The sequence below is a fragment of the Ornithodoros turicata genome, chromosome 4, assembly GCF_037126465.1.
Source record: "Ornithodoros turicata isolate Travis chromosome 4, ASM3712646v1, whole genome shotgun sequence".
NCBI lineage: Eukaryota > Metazoa > Arthropoda > Arachnida > Ixodida > Argasidae > Ornithodoros > Ornithodoros turicata.
In genome coordinates, this window is record NC_088204.1 from 1436704 (window position 1) to 1463352 (window position 26649).

Consider the following 26649-nt stretch of genomic DNA (forward strand, 5'->3'; position numbering starts at 1 on the left):
AGAGACAACCATTCACGAGCACTTACTGTTCCGCAAAGTCATGTGCAAGATGGGTTCCCAGTAGGGAGCGCGCATGGCAGTCTCTGAGCAGCTGCTGAACCGACTTCAATCCGATGGGAGCGAATTTTCGCAATCAGTCATCACATGTGGTGATGAAACCCGGATGCGTCATTTCACCCCAGAGACAAAAAGGAGCATAGAATGGCCATATAAGGCTTCCCCGCCGCTTACGAAACGCAAGATGCAGCCATCTGCTGTCAAGTCCATGGGAAATGTTTTCTGGGACATGCGGGGTGTCATCCACGGCGGACGGAAAGGCACACCCTGAAGTTGGCCCCGGACGATTAATAGCTCCTGTGTAGCAGTCACTCCTGTTGTCTCTTCACAATCCGTCCACGCGTCTGTATCACGACCTACTAGATTATAACGACCATGTCATAATCAGCAACCCTTATGCGGAGTCCGTCCGCACGATCCGCTAGGGGCGCTACTCATCGGCCCGCGAGATCTGCATCACGATTGGACGATGGAAATTTGAATTCTGAACGCGCAGAAGCGTACGTACGACTACGGTAGCAGACGACAGCAATAGCTCCTATGAAAACGCTTAGAATGATGATGGTGATCAACCTCAGAATGAAACATCTTCCGTGGAATATTCCACCGCTTGTACAGAAATACTAAGGTAAACTGAAGTACAAAGTATTGTAGAAGTTGAGGAAGCAATAACAGGGACGATGAGTAGCGCCACCGCTACCTTCCAAAAATGCGGCGCTGGGAAGGGGTGCCTATGACATGGTCGTTATAATCTAGTAGGTCGTGGTCTGTACGCAGCTTCGTAGCCACATTTTCGTCGCGGCGCTAACACGAAATAACTAAATTAGAGTTGCACTAATTTATTTCTAAAATTATTTAGATACAGTAATTAATTCCCCCAATAAAATGTACCTACTTAATTACTCGTGTAGCGACCGTTAGATGCGAAAGGGCATGCACATATCATGTCCGTCGCGGGGAGGGTGGGACATACAGAGTATGTTACGTGGCGGTGGCTTTGAGAACAGTTTTTGCATCTCGGACTGACGAGGAATAAACACGTACGTTCATCGGTTCGCTGCACTTATAATTAATTAATTACCTTATCACTTTGGTAACCAGTCTGTGGATTTATTTTTGCACAAACCACAGCGCGCTATCTAAGGACGCCGTGTCTACACTCCAAAAAGAAGAAGAAAAAAGGGGGAGTCCTTGCAGCTTCTAGTCCCCCTAGATTGCAATTTACTCCCCATTTTAGTCCCCTGACCCTGAAATTTACTCTCCACAACTACAAATAGTCACTGCACTTAGCAAATTGTCTCCTGAATGCAACAGTCTATGCGTAAACACGTGTTCTTCGTGAATTTGATGGCATATCTTAGCTAACTTGGCAATTTTCCACCCACACAGAGTAAGAAATACTTAGCGGTTCTTTTTTTTTTTTGGGAAATTGTGCCCTATGCGTGCCGCAATATTATATTTCGGCCGACACATCGCGGTTTAATTCAAAATATTTTCATTCACGCACGCACATGAATCACGACTGTCAGAACAGACCGTGAAATACACTCTATGACATTGATTTAGTCTCAGATGAGAGACATTTTTGTGGCCAAAAGAACAAAAATTACTGTTTTCTTTTTCGTTTTTTCCTTGGAATGTATGCACCCTACCAACAAATTTCTGGTGTTCTGACTCGAACAAACAGGTTGCCAACTGACCCACGAACGCCTTTCCATTACAAGGCTTCTTCTTTCTTCTCACCCATCAGAACCCCTATCTTCTTGAGCCAGGCAAAGGTGCCCTGCATGCCAACTACGTTAATCAGTCTCATTACTCGTAGATCCCAATAAAGGGGTCATGACAAAGTGGAAGACCTTTATTAGTGACCAACTCCACCTACGACGAAATCTTGGAGATAATCCACGGCAGACTTTGAAACGTGCTTCGATGCAAGAAGTATTCTTGGCGCGTTGTCGCCAGGCAGCCGCATGCAGACATACCCGTACGTTGATATATGCCTTTATGGGTACATCGACTGCACCAGAAAGATGTGCTAGCTATGCTCATCGCTGAAAAAAAAGAGGAAGAAAACGATCCTGGTCGTTGTTTACGGCATGGGGCACCAATCGCGTGCAGGAGCGGTATCGCTTAGCATCGTTTAGTCCAGACGCCAGCGCTGCTGTCATAAAAAGGCAACTAAGTGAGCATCCATGAGGTTCCAGCCGTGGTACAAGAGGGAGACAGAAGACAACGAAACATTGGAGTATGCGATGCTCTTCCTAGGCTTCCTCTGCGTCAATGTGGTCGTCTGTTTACTGTCCTTCCTCAGCGAGACCTACTACTCGTTTCACCACAAGTAATGGCTTCCTATCCACGGATTTGTGATCATTGCGAACGGAGGTAGGCTGACCATCTGTGCCATGGACACCTTTTCCCACGCTTAATCGGACACGGCGTAATCTCGTGCGTTATCGAGGCTGTGGACAAGCACGTCATGAACTGTAACCTGATGACAGCAGCATCGGACTGCCGACTTGAGCGTCACTCGGCGTCGATTATAGAATAAACGTCTTCATATATATATTTTTTTAACGGGTGTAGTTCGTTACCGGGACCACTCGTTTTTAAAAATTTGTGAAAGCGTTTGAAAGGTAAATATTGCGTAGAAGTGAAAGAAGTTCATATACTGAATCGAAAAAGGTAAGAATTATAAAATTCTGTGGACTAGAAGTTTTTTTATAGGCATTTCAACAACCCCATCTGATTCACTGTTAGCACAGGAGAAACACGGGAATGCTAAGCCTAACGGATTCGAAACTTGCAAGAGAATTGGGCTAAATCGCCTCACTTTAGTGAGGTTGGGTTAAGTTAGGTTCTACAGATTGGGGGGGGGGGTCTGCCCCCCCCCCTCCCCCCCACCCAGGCACGCAGTACGCGGCGCGGGCGTCGATACTGCCTGGGGTTAGGTCAGAAGGTCCTCACCCAAGATGGCGGAGCGCCATCAAAAAACGGGCGATAAAATTTGATTTTTATACGTTTCACGCAATATACGAGGGTCATTCCTGTTTAATTTCGTTCCTAACTTGCTCCTGCTTCAGGTAAAAACATATCATTTACCTAGTTATCTTCTTTCTTTACAAAAACGCAGTGGTCCCGGTAACGAACTACATCCTTTTAACGTACTTTTGTTGAACGGGTATTCGTTATTTTGGCGATTTTACGATTTATTGTTTTTTGGAAAGTTTACGTAGATTTTCATTCCACACTCTCCCGATTTTTCGTGACCGCCTTTATGATGTTTTAACTCGAACAGTTCAAAGAGTGATATTAAACGGTAGGAGCAACTTGTTTATTTACACATGGTAAACGCCAGAAGAAGAGCAGTCTCGTTTACCGTGCGTAAATAAATAGGTTGCTCCTACCGTTTAATATCACTCTTTGATTTACTCACCACCGGCAACTTGACATCGCCTATTTTTTTCTGCCTTCGTATCTTCTTGAACAGTTCATTTATGCTTCACCACATGCGTTTTGTCACGCTGTAGCCTTAGTTGCTCCTGCGCCGCCATAAAAGCCCCGAACGTCATCATCATCATCATCATCATCATCATCAACACCTGGTTCACGTAGAGCTCGACATTTTCTGTTACGATGCAACGCAACTACTTCTTACAAAACTGCAACAGCAGTACGTGAAGAATGATTCCGCTGTCCTGGTGTGCCTCGAAGTTTTCGTAACTTTTTGTTCACTCACCTAAGATTGAAATCGATAGGTGGAGAATGGAGCGATCCAATGCGCCGATGAAGATGGAAACGTCTCATTCCGGGTACCACCGATACTTGAAAAAAAAAAGGAGAGAAAAGAAAAGAAAGATAAACACTATTTCACCGAGTTCACTGAGGGTACCCAGTGCATGAACTGTCCACGTTGAGAAGAACCTCAGCTGAGGCGACGAAGTGACGGACGTGCACCAAAGCTTGGGCATTTTTCATCGTGGATTTCGTCTAGCAGTTTGCCTGCATTTATGTCATTCTAGCCGACACGAAGAGTCATATGTGTATCGAGGCATTTTCCCTGAAATAAGATAGCCTGTGTGCTGTATACGGTGTTATTCCGAAGCTTGCTGCACGATGACACAGAGTGTTTCACTCAAGACATATATAGCGGACAGTTAGTGACATCATTTAATTTAATATAATATAAAGACGGGGGTAGAAAAATAAATACAGAGGGATAGAAAGGCAGGCGGTAGGGATAAATTCCAGCGGTAGATATACCGACCGGAAGCGGGTCTTGCTCGAAAAAAGTCAGACCGTAATTATTATATAGCGCATGGACGCGTAAATATATATTTTATTTATCCAGAGCCTGGCGCCGATAGTCGTGTTTCTTATTCCGAAGACGTTGGCCTCCTTTTTCGTCGTACTCCAAATATAGAAGGGAATACGCAAAGAGGGAAAGTGGCGTTTTCATTCCGTCACACGTAGTCCACAACGATCATATCTCTGACCAGCAGAAGCGGCGTCCATCCCTCGAAGCTTGTCATCTCGCCGTCTTCGGATCGCTGTTCAGACGTCTCCTTTGGCACGCAGGTTTTGGCTCGAAATAGTCTGCTAGCTATCCTCAATGAAACATTATACAGCGAGAATGAAAAAAAAAAAAAAAAAAAGATGATTCTACGACAACAACGTTCAGAGTATTGCGCCAGAAAAATGCCGCCCGCCTTACTTGACGAAAGTAGTTTCACATTCCACGCTAATCGAAGCGTCGAATAGCGCGCAAAAAATGTGTCTCCATTCCTGTACGAAGTCCTGCGTGTCATACAAAGCTGCACTTTGAACATTATGGTGCTCAGACGTAATTTGAAATCGCGAGACGGAAGCTCTAATATTCCATAACTTGAAAAAGCATGAGCACTATAGGAAGAATGACAGACGCACACACACACACACACGGTCGTTCTTTCTATAGTGTCCAAGCTCAGCTAGGTTTCTTCAACTATATGAAATTGATCCACCAGCTTGCCTGCACTTACGCTGTATTATCTAAGCTCTAATATGCGCGCCACTGAGTTACGGAAGAATTGGTATATACGCACTTGCGGTCTGTTCGTGTAATTCCGTTTCATTGCTTCAGTTTTATCTTCGTCAAGTACGTCTTATACTCAACTGGGCAAACCACGCAGCAACCCAGTATCCCAGTAGATAAGTTGACGAGTAAATTAAAAAAATATATCCCCAGTATCACTCAGAAAAATAACCGTTCGAGAAAGAACTTTTTAAAGTTCTTCGGCTTGTCCGTATTTTTCACCGCGGAAACGTTCTTCAGAAGTAGGACGCCAGAAGATGTGGGTTCGAGTCCTACAGCTAGCTAAACTTTTCAGTGACTTTCATCTTTCATCGTTAATTTCTTAGGCAAATTGAGGCGTTGTATGTATTTGTCCCTTCTGTGTTGTTCCAGCCTCAGAACACCAGTTCTTTCATTAGGACGCCAGGATATTCTTAGCCATGCTTTCGTTCTCGAAGATAGGAAAAGTTCAGAGAAAGGTTCTAGCACGATGAAGAACTCTTGAACAACGGTTATTTTTCTGTGTGTAGAGTTGCACAGGCATCGGATGGTGCATGGACATTCGTAGGCGAATAACAAATTTCTGTAATTGACACGTTTTGTAGAAAACAAACAGCGGAGACGGTTGTCCGATGTCTTCCCTCTCCAGGACACTAATGTGACAAAAACTAAATAAATAACACGAACGCCGCAGCTACACAGCTAACACTTCCAGCAATTCCGAGCATCTAAAGAGGAGGGCAGTTAAAGCTGCTTCCAACAGCCGATATTCGTGACCGACGTGCCGAGCTCCTCACTGTACACGGTTGAGACTATATAGAGCTGAGACATTCTCCCGTAGAGTGCTCGGACTTTCCTTCTCGCCTACCCTCCTCTCCAGTGATGATCTAGTAGATTGACCGTGAGAGTCGATGTCACGTCGCTCGCACCAAAGCTCCTTAATCAATCACGTGAAATGACTTACTGAAGGGCATGAGACGTCGACAATTTTAGACAGGGCTTATGTCTGGAGTATACACGAACTCGCTTCACGAGAAGATGGGACCGGTGCATGACTTGCAAAATTTGCAGAAGCATATCTTGAAAAGTCAAGCATAGTGATAAGACGCAAGCGAGCTGGTATAAGTTAATGGCAACATTTCCTTGAGTCTGGGGCGACGCTAGAAAATTGGGAAAAAAAGGTGCACAGGACGAGTCTATTTTCACCCAAACATACAAAGAGAACAGAGACAAGAGCTGGGGTCCAGGCTAAGTGGAAATAAGGAGGGAACCTCTAAGCGGTAATCTGCGAACCGTATTTCCTGTAAAGATACCGTGTCATAGTCATTGGCGATTCCCTGATCGATGTCCCACATAGCCTGGACCCCAGGTCTTGTCTGTGCTCTCTCTCTCTGTATGTTTACGTGAAAATAAATCTTTATTGCTGGTTTGAGTCTCGTTCTGTCCATCTGTTTGTCCCCGTCCCTATAATTTCGTGCCAGACTCAGGGAATATGTCGTCATATACTTGGCAGTCCAATGTCTCCTTACCAGCACAACAGGATATTGACAATACTAGCCCAATGTTAGTCTTATATCAGGCCAGTATTGCCAATGTCCAGCCAACATTGGGCCAAGATGTGCTGCTTGGGCTATATGTTCCGTTTAACCACAACACAACGTTCTTTCCACATTGTTGTGGTCAGCTGGGACAGATAGCATCACTTTCTTGAGGGACTGCCGTGGTGAATTTGACGCGCGTACGGTGGAACGCGGAATAAGTGATAACCAAGTTCCAACACTACTACGCGGATGCTTGCTGTGGTCGGTATGCAGTCTAGTAGATCGTACGAAGGACTCATCGGGGAACCCTGTAGACTAGACTGTAAGAGCGCTGGTATAAGAGCGTTTGCGAGAAACCTATATGTCTAACTTCACCGGCCGTCGACCATAAAGCGCCACTGACTATATACCCCGTGTTGACGAGAGCACTTGAACTGTTCCACGATACGGCGTGTCACACGGAAGATGGCGTCGTGTGCGGGTGGTGGTTTGACACGTAGCCGTCAGCGGACGTCCACTCTGAAAGAGAAATGGTTCGAGATTAATGAATGGACCTTCCATAGCTCTTGGTCCTGCTAGAGGTCTCTGCAGTCATATTTGGCCGCAAAATCATGCCGGATAGGCTGACCGCGTGGACAGATTATTTGTGTCACACGTCTCCATGGAAACGCGCTTCCACACGCTAGCCTTATGGCTATAGCAACAAGTGATGAATGTGTTGACTTAGACACAGGTGAAGTGGTTCGTGTTCTCCAATATTTTTTCGCGCGTCAAGTACATGGATTGATCAGCGTAATTACCGGTGTTCGACCCTTAAGGCCTCCTGAAAAAAATTAACGTACAATAACGAAAACGGATGCGATAAACCGTTTTATTTATTTATTTTTGTCCGTGTGTCGTACCCGTTTTTCGCGGACATGAGTACTAGTGTCTGGTCAGGAAAAGATGGGAAAAAATATGACAGATATGACGTGTGCTATACCGAATGGTCACACGTTAAAAGCGGACTGTGTGAATTAGAAAACCCGAGGGGACGGAAAACGCTGTGGTGTGAATGAGACAGCGATCGTGCATTTCAGAACAGAGAACATGCAAGCAGAATAGAAGTGCCTTACCGTGGAAAGACAAGGGACATAGTGAGGCGAAAGTAGGTGTTGCAAGCACTCGTGAAAGAGAGAAAGATTTCATGCAGAACCAGAAGGCATCCGAGGGACAGGCAATGCGGTCAGAAGGAAGAGCTCCGTCAATAACGAGCACACTCTAAGAAAAAAGGAGTAAAACCGGGAGTAATTGCAGGTTCTACTCCCCTAGTCTGCAATTACTCCCCATTTTAGTCCCCTAACCCAACATTTAGTCCCGACATTTACTCCCCAGGACTGCAAATTGTCACTAAACTTCGCGAATGGTCTCCCGAATGCGACAATCTCCGTAAATATGTGCCCTTGGTCAATTTGAACGACATAAGGCTGTATAACTCAGCCAACGTAGCAATTTTCCAGCCACACAGAGTAAGCAACAGTTAGCGCATCTTTCTTCGCAAATTGTGCCCTAGTATGGCGCAAGATTTTATATCACTCGATATATCACGGTTGACGGTTTGCTTCAAAGTATTTTCATGCATGCGCACCAATTATGTACCTGGGACTCTTACAACAGCGCGTGAAATGCGGTCTTCACTCTGTGACATTCATTTACTCCCGTGCATTTACTCCCGAAAGGGACTATTTTTTGTGGCAAGGCAATATTACTCCCCAAAAGGAGTAAAAGTACTCCCTTTTTTCTTAGAGTGCAGTATAGTTGCTCTTAACTACATTCTCTAGTGGGTACGTGAACCAGGTACTGAACGACCCACGCTGTTCAGTCTAATATCATGTACAAGGTTGCTGGTATATAGGAGGCGTACCCTGTCATACGACATCTTGGAAAAGGTTTTCTGTTAAACCTTTCTGTTTGTCAGATACTGGAAGAGCTTTATCACCAGTTTGGTTCCTAATGCGCAAATACGTTTTATATAATTTAAACATAGTTTATAGTTATAGATAATCGTGCCACGTATGCTAGTTGTTTCATGCAAACAACGGTGATTAAGAAAAAAATTCCACGTAATGAGTTCCTAATGTTCTTTCACATTCAGCGTGTAATCTGGGGTAATAGTGAGTCTTAGCGCGTCGAACACTATAGCCTTTGCGCTACGTAACGGATAGTGTTGCGTGGTTCTGTCCACACGCAAAGCATAAAGAGAGGAGAGCTTCGCGCATTATTGCGCAGACAGAACCACCACGCTATCCCTTACGTACGCAAAAGCAATAGCGTACGGTAAACTCAAGCTTGGTCCGCACTATTGCGTTTCAATGCGTCCGTCTGCGAACCAACGCAAGCCCCCTTCGAAAGCGACGGACGCATAGGTTCGCAGAGTTCAATTTTTGGACGGAGCGACGCAAGAAATGCTGGTCGTTGCTCCAGTAACCGCTTTTATCTTCCTCACTTCACGTAGTCAGCTGTAAGCCGTTTCTCGTAAAGCAACGTCGCAAAAGTGCGGACGTGAATTGGAAACCCACGCGTACGTCCGTGACACATCCCGTGTATTCACACGAGCGACATTCCCCGCAGAAGCAGAAGACGCGAAAGACGTCGTAGCTTTCTGAGCGCGAGCGCTCAACGTCCAGTGTTCACGTACACTGCTAACCGTGGTGAATAATCTGCGACACAGCCCCAAGATATTCTGTAGCAGACGACAGAACGGACGCTGACGGTGTCGTCTGCTAAGTGTCGTCTGCTAAGTGTCGTCTGCTAAGTGTCGTCTGCTAAGTGTCATCTGCTAAGTGTCATCTGCTAAGTGTCATCTGCTAAGTGTCATCTGCTAAGTGTCATCTGCTAAGTGTCATCTGCTAAGTGTCGTCTGCTAAGTGCGTACTACCGATATTCCCCACTGTGTGAATGCTCAACATAACACGGGGCAGAACTTCGTCTCTGTGAGCAGTGTTTTCGTTTTTAGAATCTTCCGTGAGGATGTCCCTCGTGTGAATACACAGGTAGACGCTGAAGGGACGGACGTATGAAAATGCAATAGTGCGGACCAGGCTTTAAACTCGCTAATATTAGTAGGACAATAAGCGAGACAAACACAGGAGCTGCGGCAGGTACGACAACGTTTTATTGCATCTATGGGAAATGGGAGAGAGGCATCTGATGATAGCGCAGCATTCACAAAGTCACATGCCCTTGGCAACATCCATAGTATCTTGTATCATTTCCAAAGTCCAGTTCTCCAGGAGAAAAACATATATCAATACAGCGAACACATAGTATCCTTCTGCGTGGATTAACGGTTATAATCTTCCAAACAACCAGATGGACGCACAGGCATCGTACTCTAAATATAATCGTTATCTACTCGTGTCCTGAATGTGATCCTGAAACTTGTATCCGGTCCTATCGCCACGGCAATGAAAACGGGAGGTGTACGCCTTTTTTGTGACAATTATGAACAGCATAAGTGTCACAGAAAAGGCGTACGCCTCCCGTTTTCAACAAATCAGGGCAGATAACGATATCATTCGAAATGATGGCTGGCTAGGAGCGCGCTATGCGGTGAAGTTCATTTTTAAGAGTGTAGATTGAGCACAATTTAGGCGCAATGATAAGATAATACTCTCTGTTATTGCTTCTTGTTTGAGCTCTAGGGGTGTTATATGGATAGCAAGTATAGAGAGAGCCGCCCAGTCTCTTGTAATTGCTATCCGTCCTCAATTTACGCCAGCTCCCCTATAAGTAGAGGTCTGCGCGGGTACGGGTGTATACCCGCACAAATCTCGGATTTTCGAGTAGAAAATGTAACTTGATGCGGGTCGTGCGGGTACCCGCGCAAACCCGCATCAATGCTTTTCTAAGTGCGTTTTCTAAAAATTTCATGACCGTTTCTCAATACCGATGTATTATAGTAAATTTTGTTATACCAAATATAAAGCGAAATTAAACTTGCGCAGCGGCTTTCCAGTTTTTCTTTGTTTTGCTGCTGCATTCCAACTCGCGCAACTCCAGCTGCATGCGCTCCCATGGACTATACTGCGGGTCCGCGAACATGCCCGCACGACCCACGGGTGCGGGTGGTGTTATCAAAACTCGAGAGACCTTGCCTGCGCATGATGTGGTGCGTGTGCGTGTCGAGAATTATAGGTACCCGCGCAGACCTTTACCTATAACACGATAAGATATCTTCGCTCCTATGATAGACTCCTTGATGAATATCATTTCCTTTAAAGGGGTTGTGAAGGGACACTTTTGGAGGAATGTTGTTCACGCAGTGTCCTATACTTGTACGATCCCACCTCGAGAAGTTGATTGATTGATTTTAAAAGAAAAAAATGGAGATGGTAGTCTCGAGCCACTCGGGACTGGCTACTCCAGGACGCGTTATTAATAAAAGAAAGGGAAACTACACTAACCTCGACGCTTTGAAACGCTTTGAAAGAATAAATGAGAACATCATCACCGAGCTTGTCACCAAAAGCGAAGTCTCAAGGCACTAAAAACAAAGAGTGTTATTGCGACAAAGGCGCTCAGTTTATTGTATAGAAAATGAGACACGCCTGTTCCCGTGGTAGCGACCTGTCGATCGAGCTTTGCAAATCACACGGTTTTTGCAAACGTTATTGCAAAAGCAGAGGCGTAAGAGGGAGAAAAATACGAATCACATATACAGGATGCTTTTTTTTTTACTTCGTTACACGTTGTTTATAAATAAGCTGGGAGAGCAGCGCTGATGCCATTTGTGCAGGCGCGGGGGGGGGGGGATAGGTTTATTAAGAAAAAAAGAAAGGAAGCGTCAGCCAGACGGAGGTCTGCTTGCTATTCAAAAAAATAAAAAGAAGCAGGCGGCGTTATGCGGCTGTCCTGTCAGAAAGCGTTTGTAACTACTGGACGATAGATAAACTTCTTAATAAACTTATTAATTAGATATGTTTTCTGAGAAATGCCAGATAGCAGAATTGGAACGACTCATTATTTAAATCTAATCTTTTGTTGAACATCCTGGAAAGCGAACGTACTTGGAGATATAGACCACTTGCACTCCTACGTCATCGATTACGTTTCGCCGCCGCGCAATGCATGCTGGTGGGCACCTATCAACCTTATCAGCCTTTTCGGCCTATCAGCAGACGCGTTTTTCCCGCTTCTTGCCAACCGGAGCAAAATATAACCTCGAACCGGTCTTCTCGGGACGCCACATGTTTGTAAACAGAAAGCGGTCTATAGATTGTCAAAAATTTTGCTGTGCCGAAACCAGTACTACACAGTACTCGAGCGCAGAAAGGGCGACGTGAAAGGATCCAATCAGCTCTGAATCTGATCAGGAATCTGATTGGATCAGGCGCTAATCTGTTGGCCATATATAGATCGCTCTTCGGTCCAGATAAGGCGAAGGTCCTGTCGTTTCTGCGCTCGGGAAGTGCGTAGTTCCTGTTTCGACTTATTTGCATAGCGAAATTTGGCAATTTATATCTCGAGGTATACGTTCAGGGTGTTTAATAAGGAAGATGGATTTGAATAATGGGTGGATCCAAATCTGCTATCTTGCATTCCCCGGAAAAACATCTAATTAATAAGTTTATTAATGAATTTTATCTGAATTAGTTGTCCGGGTAGTTACAAACGCTTTCCGCCCGGCAACATTCCAGCCTCAGAACATCAGTTTATCTCTTGTTCAACAGGTGCCGCTTGCGTCGATTTCCGTCGTATGAACGTGTGTATGAGTGAGCAAAAATGTAAGAGTGAAAGGAGGGTGAGTGAGAGTGAGTGGCTGGTTTGTCGTCCCTTCAGATGACGCACCCCGAAAGTCACTGGAGAGGCGTGTTAGCTTAGCTCAATTGGTAGAGCCCTGGACCGGTAATCCAGAAGGTGTGGGTTCGATCCCTACAGCTGGCTAACCTTTTCAGTGACTTTCATCTTTCAACATAACCCGCCCGCACGAATGGCATCAGCGCTGCTCTCACACCTTTTTTTTTATAAAAAAAAAATCTGTAACGAAAAAAAAAAACACCCTATATAATGAAGAGAAGACAATGATACATGCTCAAAAACGGAAAAACGCATGCGAATCACATGATACATACGCAATGTATGCAATGACAGAAGCATTCATAAAATGGGAAAATGTGTACATGTAAAAAAAAAAAAAAAATTCCATACTTGGGTGTGCCTATGTCTGTAGTTATCATGCGCTAAGAACAGCACTTCACCGAAGGTAGAAGGAATATCTCTGTCTCGCTTCCTTACAGCAGCTGCAAGGCACAACTTCAACTTCCGACTGCAGCGCTTTTAGTATTATCTTCGTTTTCAACTATACTGTACGTGCCATGTTATGTAATGTACATGTCGTAGCGCACGGATCGAGAATTCTGGAACATATTTGGAACACTACTGCATCGAACATATTAAAATTACGGGGATACTGTCACGCAGGTAGAAGAACACAAAGTCAACGGTGAACACGATTGGGTGAGGGTCATGCACTACAGCGCTCCCCTATGTGTTACATGCGGTTAGAGTAGTGGTTTTCGATCGGGATGCCAGACTTCTACATAAGTGTGCATGGTTTTATGAAATATTATAGAAGTACAAGTATAGGTCGTGTTGACGAGAGCTCCGTTCGAAGATTATATGTTGAGAACCGTTGGGGAACAATTTGAATAACATGTGGGATACAATCTTACCTCGTGGGATGTGTTCCCAAAAATGGGTGTAAAGATTGTGTATTAAAACCTATACCCGACAGGTACAAACATGTAAAAGGGTGCACGTGAATTGTTACGCGCATCATATGGACCCGGCACAGATAACAGATTTTACAGCATTCAACTGGAACAATAAAGTTAGAACACAATTCTACTGCGGGCTACGGCACAAAGTATTACGTTCCAACAAGCACATCGTCACAGTGCGGTATTTGTAATTTACGCTGACATTACAGATGTATCGGATACACAATACATTTACTCGAATAACCGCGATCGATTATCAGACGAGGAAGTATAGCGAAGCCTGCTGAGGCACATAACATCTAACGAAGACTGCACCGACATGAACTGTCACTTTCAAATTTCTGACAGAAGGACGTACAGGAAAACTGTCGTCGCACACAGCAGATGTTCATAATTGTATCTAACAGTGTGTTAAAGCACGACCTCACACGACAGCAAGACAAAACACAAGACAACTGGACTACAGCATCGCGTGTGCAGACTAAAGAGCTTTGCAGGTGGCGTCAATTACGCAGACGACACCAATTAAGCAGACGACACCGACTGAGCAGATGTCAGGCGCCATGCACCAAACGAGACAGAAACCAAGCTGCTCGGGATGACCGGGTGCCTCTTTACGCCATAGCTAGTTGTCTGCAGCCCTCGTTAATGTGCAAGCTTGCGTTCCCGGAAAGCGTTAGCAGAAGACACTTCTTCTAGCGCTTTTTCATCCGTTTCTTTTCAGCTAACTGTTTCTCAAAGTGATTACGACAACGTGGTCCAACGTTGCGCACAAAGTTACCAGGTGACATCCCTTAGAGAAGGCACTATACGCCCTCCAGGACAACAACTAGGCAGTCTGGCAACAATACCATTAGGCTTAGTTCTCGGTCAGGGGGAATCCGAAAATAACCACTGACAAAGCTGACCACTGACAACTGTTCAACCAGCGTTTCCGGATGCAGCCAATCGACCAGACAGCTTCTCCGCATCTTCAAATGCATCCTGCTCAATATGCCTCATACTGCTATCTGAAATAAAACTGCTGTGTCTGCTGCCATCCCGGCATTCTTCGACGCTTACAAGAACGCTACAAGGCTTAACCCTTTGCGTGCCATCTACGGTGTACGGAGGCGGCGCGTCGGTCAGCAGGGTGAAATCTGACGTCTCGAAGGCGACGGACGACCGGAAAGTGGACCTGAACCCCGACGGGAACGTCACCGACGCCGACTTACCGTGCCGCGGGACGCGACGGCCGCAACACCGCATCAGGGTGTCTCGAAAGGCTTGTCTAAACTTGAGCGACATGATGCTGTAGAGTATAGGGTTGATGGTGGCACTGACGTAATAGGTCACTCCCGAGATGTGGGTGAGGGCGTGGAAGGCCGTCTCCAGCGCCGGGGTGGTGGACGTGACGTATACGGCCATGAGACGCTGAGCGTGGAAGGGTGCCCAGCACAGGAAGAAAGCCACCACGACAGCGACTGAAAGGAAGAATATGCTGCGTTAGATATATTGCGGAAGAATATTTTGTTTTCTGCCTGTTTGTGGTCCTCAAGTCCTATATAGGTACTCCAGTTACACAGTGTGATTGCCGCGGCGTAGTGAAAACATCTTTCTTTTTTTCTTTCTTTCTTTCTTTGTTTATTTGGTAGACGATTTGGTACAATACAGAATCAGATATGGCGGACTCTGTTATACAGTCCCTGAAAAATAAAAATAAAAAACGTGGCAGCACACTGTCCCGTGAGGACAAGGATATTCGATACGACAGATAGCGTAAATAGACACTTTTGGACACTGTAAAGAAATTACATCGCACAGATTAATTACATACATGGATTACAATATGCATACATTAATAGCACAATAAACAGGTTAGGGCACAATAAACAACGGGACTAGGTTACGGATATAACTAGTTACGGAGGAAATATTTTCGAGTCTTATTTTTAAATAGATGGAAAGAAGTGACACTTGTAATGTTCACTGGCAAATTATTTCAGACCGTACATTGTAATAAGTTTACATACGTGTAATATGTTTGCCGAGCGAGCGAATTCGATTGGAGATAATGGTAATAATTGGTAGGTTTACGTCACGAGTGACGAGCAACGTGTCGGTCTGTGGATCCATCCTTGTGCTACTTCGAACGCGTGCCCCAAGCCTCAGCAGCGTATATTAAACGTCGTTCGCAGAAGACTATACTTGCACGCTTCAACCAAGTGATCAGCCTTCAACCTTGGGATGAGCAAGCGGAGGGCGGATACAATACCAACTCACCGAGACCCATCGACAGCAGGAGCAAGCGGTACTTGATATTCTGATCCGTATGAATATGTCGGGTATACATGCTGTACATACGTCTATATCCCTACATGTGTATCTGGTCGGGTTATACAACTATTCGTTTCGTATTCGCTTCGATTCAATAATTTGTGAAAGATTATGCCGCCCCTGCTCCAAGTTTGAAGGTCATCGGCATCACCGCTCGTTTCATTGTACTTCTTTCCAATAAAAGCACTTCAGCATGTACGGACGTCCTTGATTCCTTTACATAATTATTGGCACATGCCCAATCAATTGATTGCTTCTGTAAAACAGTGGAGGTGCAATCTCGGGAGGTTTATTGATTCGATTGCCTGAGCGCTCAGTGCCACTACATCACAACTTTCTTTCCACTCGTAGTTTTGTTTAGACGGTTCAAATAGAAAATTACTGGCAACACTGTGTTCAACTGGTCACCAATTGCGCATTGCTCGTCCAGTACGGCAGCAAAACTACATGGCACGCGGACAACACTGGGCCCAAAACAAGTTGGCTACTTGTCGGCTACGTAGCCATCAGGAGCAGTAAGTCAGTCGGGAACATAGATCACTGTTGCTTGACGAATCAGTGATTATTTGCCATCAGACGTCGCCCCCAGCCGTTTTCCCGCAATTTTATTTGCTCAGCAAATAATAAAAAAATATTGAACGTTCTCTGTCACTTGTATAACTTGTTGCGCTAGGTTTACGAGCAACAAGCTCTTAAATTACGACGTAAGCATAACATGTCTGCCTGCTGTTTTACGGCACATTTTTTAAACCTAGCAATCCAAAGAGTCCAACCTGATGAAATCACATCTAGCACTCCCACGAAGCACTCGACAAAGTTCTTATCGCCAGCCGTTGCATAAATAAGTACGCACGTACATAGAAATATCGCAGGATTGTCGAATAAGTTTCAAAGAGAATTCTTTCATCACCGACATGCATAAAACATCGTGAGACTTCCTTTTAAGGAATTCCGAATCATTGTTATCTTCTTTGAGACGGTAACATAACAGAGACCTAAAAAAGCGTCTCCCACGTGAAAAAACACGAGCGCCACTAATGTCAGGGTAGGGAAGATGGAGACTGTGGAACTATAAAAAGGGGAAGACATAGCTTTCAACTCAGGGTATAGGATAACCAATTTAAGGGCAATTCAGTTTATTAGAGGTGAATAAGTCAGCCCCTAACCCAGTCTCCCACTTATCTCTCTGTTCTCTATACATAGTCATAATCGCTTCGCGGTGATAACATAGCACAAAAAAAAAAAATTCCTCCAACCTCGAAAATGGTTCGGAAGAACGTGATCTATACATGCGCAATTCGAGGACGAGTATTTCTGTTTCCTCCTTTTACATTCGAGCAGCTGACGAATGAATGGCTAGTAGCAGAGTATTCATTATATGCAATTTTAGAGGGACCACACCCCGAATTTAAGTCGCAAACTGGATCAAGAATTCAAGGTGCATCTAATGAGGTGTCCTCGCCATATGTTTCACATATAGTACACGAATGAGTAGCAATTTTCGAAACGCATTTGAAGCGATATATACGTGCAGTTATTTTGGGAGACGTACGTGACTTTGTAAGGGAAACGGAAGACGATATGTTTTAGCGGGCCTTTTCCTATGCTTTTAGGGAAGATGGTGTCGTGTTACGTTTTAACGAAAAGTCATTTTTTTAGAATGGCAAAAAACGTCATTCGCTAAAAAGGGTCTCTATACCACGAGGCTCGCCAAACAAAAAACAGGAAGGGGGGGAGGGATATGTTTATTGATAGAGAGAGAGAGAGAGAAAATGAAAGGGAGTAATCCCTTGTGCATCAGCCCGCCCATTGTAAAAGCTACACATGCGTGGAAACCAAGTTTAAATGTTGTTGTTGTTTTGAAGTGTTGAGGGAGGTCAGCCAATATTTGGCTTGCTAGTATAAAAAAAAATATATATAAAATGAACTTCACCGCATTGCACGCTCCTAGCCAACCATCATTTCGAATGATATCATTATCTGTCCCAATTTGTTGAAAACGGGAGGCGTACGCCTTTTCTGTGACACTCAGTATGCTGTTCATAATTGTCACAAAAAAGGCGTTCGCCCCCCGTTTTCAACAGATCGGGTCAGATAACGATATCCTTCGGTTGACTAGGAGCGTGCAATGCGGTGAAGTTCATTTTTAAGAGTGATATAGGACATGAAAAAATATAGTCGGATGTCGTCAGTTTAATTGAGTCACGCATATTCTGCAGGGGCAGGGATGCCACGGCACGGGAGATAGTACAAGCTTATTATATCCCAAGCAGCACAATGTACTGGAAGTCGAGTGCATTAGGGGTGGACGGTATGTGTCTTATCAATGTTCTCTAGTTTCATGAATCTGTTCAAGGCCTTTCATCTACCCGTCCACCCCTATTGCACTCGACTTTCAGTGCATTTTGCTGCTTGGGATATAAGAAAACTGGATGAAAAAATGTGTGACACATCGATATTCTTGCACAAGATTGAAATGAGCTTTCTGGAAGGGTGACGAGAGATAACTTGTTTGATTACAGACACCGTTATGAACCGGTTTGTTCCTCCTTTGCGTTTTTGGACCTTTATATCTTCGACCGCGGATGCCAAATAAAGTTAGTTGTAAGTAACCAGTCGTCCCGTCTACATCTTCTCACCACCACAACAGCAGGATATAACTTCCAACTGGTATTCTCGTGACGTCACATGGTAGTCGGACGTAAGTGTGCGACTTTTCTTTTCTTTTTTTTTAATCTCCATAAGGTATCACAAAACCAAAATCTGAAGCAAGACGAAAAAAAATACTCACCACTTTCTGGAGATTTTTATTGTTTGTTACGCAAGACGTCACTCATCCTTCACTCTAAGAAAAGAAAAAGGAGTGAAATAGGGAATAACTGCAGTTTTTACTCCCCCAGACTGCAGTTTACTCCCCATTTTAGTCCCCTAACCCCGACATTTCCTCCCCATGACTGCAAACTGTCATTGAACTTCCCGAATGGTCTTCCGAATGCAACAGTCTACGTAAATATGCGCTTTTCGTGAATTTAATGGCATATAAGGCTGGTATAACTCAGCCAACTTAGAAATTTTTCCACCCGTACAGAGTAAAAAAAAGCGCGCTTCTTTCTTCGCAAATTGCGCCCTATATGCGTGTCGCGAGATTTTATATGACACTCGATATGTCACGATTGACGGTTTGATCAAAAAGTATTTTCATGCACGCACACGAATTACGTACCTGGAACCGTTAGAACAGAGCGTGAAATGCAGTCTCCACTCTGTGACATTCATATACTCCCGTGCATTTACTCCCAAAAGGGACTATTTTTTGTGGCAACGCATTTCGTCCCCAAAAGGAGTAAAATGACTCCTTTTTTTTTTCTTAGAGTGTCGAAGGGAGGCTGTGTGACAAAATACGCCTGTGAACGATAGTATTATGGACAATGAACGATGATCGGTCGGTATATGCTCTATCTCAGAGTGTGCACGAAATACGATGGGATTTGGATGGAAATAGAAATACACGGCGATGTTCTTGCACGCTATATATATATACTATTCCATATATATATACATTTGCAAGTATAGCATCCCACGTGCCACTCCTATTCCTATATTCATCCCTATTGTTTACGTAAGAGAGGTGCATAAAACACAGTCCTCTCCTCTCGGAGCATCTTTGGTAGATATACGGCTCGCTAGCCGTATATTCCCTTATGCCGAAATCAAACGCCAGGGACGTGGATTGGAAGCCAGCATATATCTTTGTCATTGGACCCTCTTTGTCGATGCGCTTCTCTGCTTTGTCACGAGGTTATATATCTGTTTTTCTCTATATACGTCGGTGCAGAAGACTTTCTTTCGGCTACACCAATGAATAATAGACGTGTTTTCGGCCGGTGGAGGTCTTGTGACACGGATGCGTTTGCGGCTTTTTAGTAACCGCCTTGTTCTTACGTTACATAAATTTGGCGGGTGCGTAAATTGTGCCTCGTTATATTTCACATAAATTACGGATAAAAATGACAACTTATTTGACGGGAAGGAGGTCTGCTATGTTCGGGTACGTTAGGGTACGTATCCCGACGAAGAATTCTATAGCACGTTCGTGCTCGCAGGCTGCCGGTCACACAGCAACTTTATTGTCGTCATCTTCTTCGTGTCGTCTAATCGTTGTCTTCTACACAATGTGGTGCAACGATGGCTACCCCTACGCAACATACAGTGAACCCTCGTTAATATGACCCCCGATAATCTGACATACGCGCTTTATGACCATACTCTTGGGGGAGAATGCTGTGGAACCTCTGCAAATCTCGCCCGTTAATATGACAATTCCGCATTATGACAAGAATTTTCGGGAACGACCATGGTCATAATAACGAGGGTTCACTGTATCATCTTCCACCGTAAAACAAAAGCCCTTGGTGAAAAAAACCGTACCTTGTTACTCTAAACGAAAAAAAAAAACGGTACCTTTTTACTCTATTGTGGTTCGATCTTTGCTGTAACATTGTGGTTTCCCGTCGTTGAAGAGCTCCAGGTTGTTTTGTATCATGTGTCGGTATTGCCTCCGACGGAACAACATTTACAACAGTTGGAACTATATATGGCAACTGTACTGGCTCCCTCTAACATTTCAAACGGACCGGACTACAATTAGCCGAACACGAGCGCGTAAACAAGAACTCACAGCCTGTTAGCCGTCACAGCTATAGTCATCCCCAAGTAACAGCCGCGAACTGCGGAAAGCTACATGCGAGCCGCGGGCATTTTCGAAGAGCACCGATGATGTTTGCGAGCGCCTGCCGAGATGCACAGCCCAAAGCACTGCTCTCTCCCGTGAAGTACTCGTCGAAATCCCCCTCCCCCGGCTCTAACATTAACTAATACTTCTCTCACACTTCGCGCGTGCGACAGCCACGTAATTACTGCCACGCAGCGAGAGCTATCCCTACCGTCAAAAGCAGCAAAGTGATGTCTGTCGCGGAGATGGGATTGCGGGCTGTAGCACACTAGCAGTGATTGGATGGAATTCCGACCGTTATTGGCTAAACCCAATACAGAACCCCAACCCTATGCCACAGCGTGTCGGGTAGAAGGCATTGGTCAAAGGCGTGCTCCGTATTCTCGTGGAGGACAGAACAAACAGACAGGCGTTGTGAAAGATCGCGAAAAGCTCATGCGCGAGGCTTTTGCTCGGCGCGCGTTCAAACAGCCTATGCAACGGCACGACGCCACGCCATCTGACACGGGACACCAGACAGGGGCGCCGGAACAGGGGGAGCAGGGGGAGCGACGGCTCCCCCTCATTTACAGATGAGGTAGCACGGCTCCCCCAGATATGTAAATTATGTTTGTAATTATATTAACATTATCTTCTCACTGACATATTCATAGACATTACTTCAGCAATGTTAGTTTAGGTCTGCTGTACAAGTGTGCGCATGTCGTAATTTCCTGGAGCACGTTTTCAATTTGTGTACCACCCCTGTATTGCCTGCATGAGCCCTCAAGGAAAATAAATGATGATGATGATGATATAGCATTTTTTTTCGCTCCCCCAGTGAAAAAATAGTTCCGACGCCACTGCCAGACACAGTAGGTAGGACCCACTGGCACGGAAAAAAAAAAACCTAAAAGAAGACAGGCAGAGCCATTTTAATAAGGGCCTATTCCGATCCGTGTCGGTAGCGCGAAGCGTCGTTCGGGAACGAGCGGTATGCGTCGCAAGCTGACGCTAGCGATGAACATTTGGTATTCCGGGCGCTCCAAACGCGTCGCCCATAAGCAACAGTGTTGCTCGCTGGAACGGACAGCCTGGTCCCCGTCATTGAGAGGAGCGACAGCTGTCAAAGATGGCTGCAGGTTAGTCCGCGTGGCTCCAATCAACTCCGCTAATATACGCTCGACGCCGGTGTTTAGATAGCGCTACAATGCGTTTTGAGTTAAATGACAACGTCTCCCGTGAGACTTTTTCCGGTTCACCCAGGCAGCAGTACGGGACTTATGCGAGCAGCTCGCCCTGCCTCGACGCCAACGTCGCTGAGACACAGCCTGGGATGTACTTTCCGTACTTCTGCCACCTTTGAGGGTTTTAAGCACCGCGCCCGCGGACACGGTCCCGTACCCGCACGAGTTTTGGTGGAGCTACCTGCACCCGCGGGTCGTGCGGGTATATCCGCAGACCCGCACTACGGGGCGTGTATGCAGCCGTGTTGCACAAGTTATAGATTGCTACAGCGCAAAGAAGAAAAATACGGAAGCGTAAGTGAACGTTTAACCGCACTTTACATTTGGCATATCAAATGGTTGAAACATAATTGTTGAAAGAACGGCAATCAAATTATCATTAAACGCACTGGAAGGCCGGTCTTTTGCGCGCTTATTTCGCCAAAAAGCACGAACACTGGTATATATAGCGCGGGTACCAGCACGACCCGCTGCTGGAACGCGGTTGTACCCGCATGCATGCACTTCACCCGCGACCCTCATCAACTCACATTTTCTGCCCTAATCCGAGCTTAGCGCGGGTATCCGCGCGGATACGCATGTTCACCCGCGCAGATCTCTATTGTTATACTGACATCGTATGCAACGGTTTACGTTCGTCATGGTGTAACCGGCAAACTGAGAGCCATATCGGATGCAGGACGGCGACAAAACACTCGGGAACAGATTGCGCTGCTCCTGCTCGGTCATGAATTGCTCCATGGCCAACCCGTTAATGAGTGTGTCGTCTGCTTTCAAAACAAGCGGCATTCCACGTGATCGTCTCCCTGCTGCGAAATTGGCTGAGAGCGGGGTGTCCTAGTTTTTTTTTACCCTCACCAGCACCACCACTTTACCAGGGCGTCCAATCACACACACTGCACAAGTGCTTTTTCTCTGAATTTCTATTTTGAGCGTTTTTCGTGCTCTGACAGTAAGTCTTCATCTCATTTGATTGATTGATTTTTAAAAGAAAAAAACACGGAGATGCTAGTCTCGAGCCACTCGGGACTGGCTACTCCAGGACGCGTTATTAAGAAAAGCGAGGGAAACTACACAAAACTCGACGCTTTGAAACGGAATGGAAACAGAATAAATCTGATTTCTTCACTCACATTCCGTTTTTTCTCCTCCAATTCTGAGCTGTTTCGGACCCATAAGAGTGAAAAATGGTCGTTCCACAGATGTGGATGCATCCTACTAGGATGGACCCACATTTATTGAGCTACTATTTTTCTTTAAGTATCTATCCTTTTCTGCTGGCACGACTAATTATGTATCGCAGCGAGCGTAGATCTGCACTCCATCTTGATGAACCTTAATGCGAACCAGGACCGAGCAGAAGATGCATTTTCGTCGCTTTCGGCGTGATAGAATTACGCCGAAAGTTGGAACCGCATAATGAAAGCGCCCGCCTAATTAGTCGTCTTTTTTTTTTTTCCGCTTCCTTCACCTAATGAGCCAGATTCCCTCGTGTGCGGGGACATTCGGAGCACAGAGTTACTTTTTATTGCTTTTGCATTTTGTTTTTTCCCCTTACGTACAGATTATAACGGTTCTCAATATGGACGCATCAGATTTAATATTGCGGGATCACTCCGGCTCAGGGGCGCCGGAAGACGGGGAGGGGGTTACCAGGGCGTTATACTGCGGACCCGCTGAATTTGTGAGGGGGGCGCAAAATTCCTGTGGAGGTGAGGCACCAAAGTGTTATCTCAGGTGCCGCGTGCGAATAAAATGCCATAAACCCTTTCCTCTGCTTTGCCGTTTTCGGGATTGTATCTCATTACGGCCGAAGTCTCATTACGGCCAAAGTCTCATTACGGCCGAAAGTCTCATTACGGCCGAAAGTCTCATTACGGCCGAAAGTCTCATTACGGCCGAAAGTCTCATTACGGCCGAAAGTCTCAGTACGGCCGAAAGTCTCAGTACGGCCGAAAGTCTCAGTACGGCCGAAAGTCTCATTACGGCCGAAGTCTCAGTACGGCCGAAAGTCTCAGTACGGCCGAAAGTCTCAGTACGGCCGAAAGTCTCAGTACGGCCGAAAGTCTCAGTACGGCCGAAAGTCTCATTACGACCGAAAGTCTCATTACGACCGAAAGTCTCATTACGACCGAAAGTCGCAGTACGGGCGAAGTCTCAGTACGGCCGGAGTCTCAGTACGGTCGGAGTCTCAGTACGGCCGAAAGTCTCAGTACGGCCGAAAGTCTCAGTACGGCCGAAAGTCTCAGTACGGCCGAAAGTCTCAGTACGGCCGAAAGTCTCAGTACGGCCGAAAGTCTCAGTACGGCCGAAAGTCTCATTACGGCCGATAATCCTTTAATTCCCAAGTATGGGGGCATGAATTGGCGGTGGGGGATATAGAAGCGGGCGCCGGTTGGGATCTGGGCCCCTGAATTCAGGACGTTGCGCTGTCCCTGCTCCGGCTCAATTTGAGACGTACGTATACCGAAGTTAAAACGGTTAACCCTATACGGTCTTGACGTTATATTCTCGCAAAATATTATTTATCTGTGACCTAGGATTGTTTTTTCGTTACGAGAGGGACAACGTAAACGTATAGCATGCGGATCTGCACGGACAACGCGACATCGTGTCGTAAATAAATAGATACTACCTACCACTGTATATAGAGGAAAAGATCGGTATCCGCTGATGGGGGGTTATACTAATAAATCTTTAAGAATAAATCCTTCGAGAAAAATACATTGTTTTACAATAAACCGCGTAAAACTCCCCGATAAGAAATCAACCGTGCAAAAATGCCCGCCCAAAAACAATCGCTCAAGAATTCACCGTGAAAAATATATCGTTAAAAATAAATACTCACTCAATTTCAGCTATTTTGCTCTTTGCGTGCCGCTGCTTTTATATACGCTTGATCTATGCAGAAGTCTTTCGATTTTTTTTTAAGGCGGACTCATGCGGTCTAGTTAGCGTTCGCTTCCGGAGAGAGTTGGCCACACCGTCGCAAAATTGTTTACTTCCCTTCGCTTTCCTCCCGCGCTTTAAGGAAGTAATGTAATCGGCGCCGGCTTGCAAGACATGATAGCAAACCACAAAGGCATTATTTTCATTCGCAGGGATCTAGAAAACTGCAGTGAGCTTATCAAATTTGTTGATTGCATTCAATTCTCCGACTTTTACTGTAGGGCATGACAACATTTTGGCCCAAATATCGCGGGCAGGCGTGCCCGAAGAAGCGATTTTGTTGCATCTCCCATAGACTCCCATGTGTTGAAAATTTGACGAACTTTAATTCGCCAAAAATCAGTGGATCGCGTCAGGTCTTTAAAAAAATGTCATTCCCTCGATAAACTCGAGGGGAACACGCCTGTACCTGTTCCGCGTAGAAATTTAGCGAGGTTTACGAGAACCCTGCGAACAAAAATCCCCCATAGACTTCTTAAGAAGTGAGCCTATCTATCTCTAGTCTATCTTTCAGACTATCTCTTTTTTATGCTCGTTTGTCATTCGCCTGATAGCAGCTCCTCCCATGTAACGCCCTCCCCAGCGTCTTTTGGGAATAAATAAATTGACTGATTGAAAGACACCGCTGCTGTTCTTCTGCTGAACCTCACCTAACAACAGTGTTTTGTTCCAAATTTCTATGCCCTTCTAACCCGAGACTCTTCCCTCGACATCAGCGAACCTTTCTTTGTCAAAAACCACCTGTATGGCCCACAGAAACAAACTTTTCACTACACCGCATCAAACAAGATACGATGCGGAACAATGACACGAACGCGGTCTGAAATTACTCGGAGTAATCTAAGAATAACCTGTTGGGGGGAATGAAAAGCTTCTGTAGGAAACGAGAGGTTCGGATGATGCACCGGAAACGAAATTCCTCGAATGAAGTGCAACGTGACGCATTCTGAAATAACACAATATGAACACACGTCAACGGGTTCCATTATAGTGATCATTGATTGGGCGGAAAGGGCAGGGTATCGGTTTCGCAAACATGGGTCTTTCTTGTCCCATTTTGAGCAACGCGCGTGATTGCGTGGGATGGAAAACCGCGACTGGTTCCATGTTCGAATCCTGATACCCTCTCGTGCTTTCCCTTCTGACGTTTCACTGTTAAGACAGAACTTCACCACATAGCACGCTCCTAGCCGTCCATCGTCCCGCGTCCTGATTTGTTGAAAATGGGAGAAGGCGCCTACCTGGGAAACATTACAGTGAAGTGAAGTTATTATGACCATGGTCGTTCCCGAAAATTTTGGTCATGCGGAATTGTCATATTAACGGTGGGATTTTCGGAGGTTTCACTGCATTGTTCCTCAGGAGAACACTCTTAAAAGCGAACTTCACCGCATAGCACGCTCCTAGCTCGAGGCGTACGCCTTTTCTGTGACAATTATGAACAGCATAAGTGTCACAAAAAGGCGTACGCCTCCCGTTTTCAACAAATCAGGTCAGATAACGGTATCATTCGAGATGATGGTTGGCTAGGAGCGTGCTATGCGGTGAAGTTCATTTTTAAGAGTGTATGGTCGCAAAGCGCGTATGTCAGATTATCGGGGGTCATATTAACCAGGGTTCACTGCATATGCGTGTCCCAGGTAGGCGCTTCCCCCCTGTTTTCAATAAATCAGGAGACAGAATGATATCATTCAGAATGGTAAAGCACCCGCCGCTATTTAATGCCACCCGCTCGTTGTATAGAGCGTCAGATATGGACATTAGACAAGTTGTCGAGAGAGACCACCCTCTGATATATGAGCATAAATCGAACTGTGTCAGTAGCCGCGGTTACATGAACGCGACAGATGCGGGTCCAGTTGGTTTATCGCAGCAAATCTTCTCCCATGAGGCCGTGTCAACCAATCTTCTGATGTGAGAAGGTGCGATAAGTGCTCTCGAATAAATGACAAATCGTAGAGATCTTCACGGGAGCTTGCTGTGTCGATTGCAGTTCGGTTTCCAGTGCTCTGGCTTC

General features: G+C 45.5%; 1 protein-coding gene across 1 annotated transcript in view; it reads right to left on the reverse strand.

Annotated features, from left to right (window-relative positions):
• Positions 1-4375: 4375 nt before the first annotated feature.
• LOC135390626 (pyrokinin-1 receptor-like) overlaps positions 4376-26649 on the reverse strand; it is a 99883-nt gene continuing 77609 nt past the window's right edge. Inside the window, exons 5-6 of the mRNA XM_064620399.1 lie at positions 14624-14872; positions 4376-7167 (exon numbers count right to left, since the gene is read on the reverse strand). Coding sequence (XP_064476469.1) covers positions 7103-7167; positions 14624-14872 — 314 coding nt within the window. The 3' untranslated portion in view covers positions 4376-7102. The remainder of the gene's footprint in view (positions 7168-14623; positions 14873-26649) is intronic.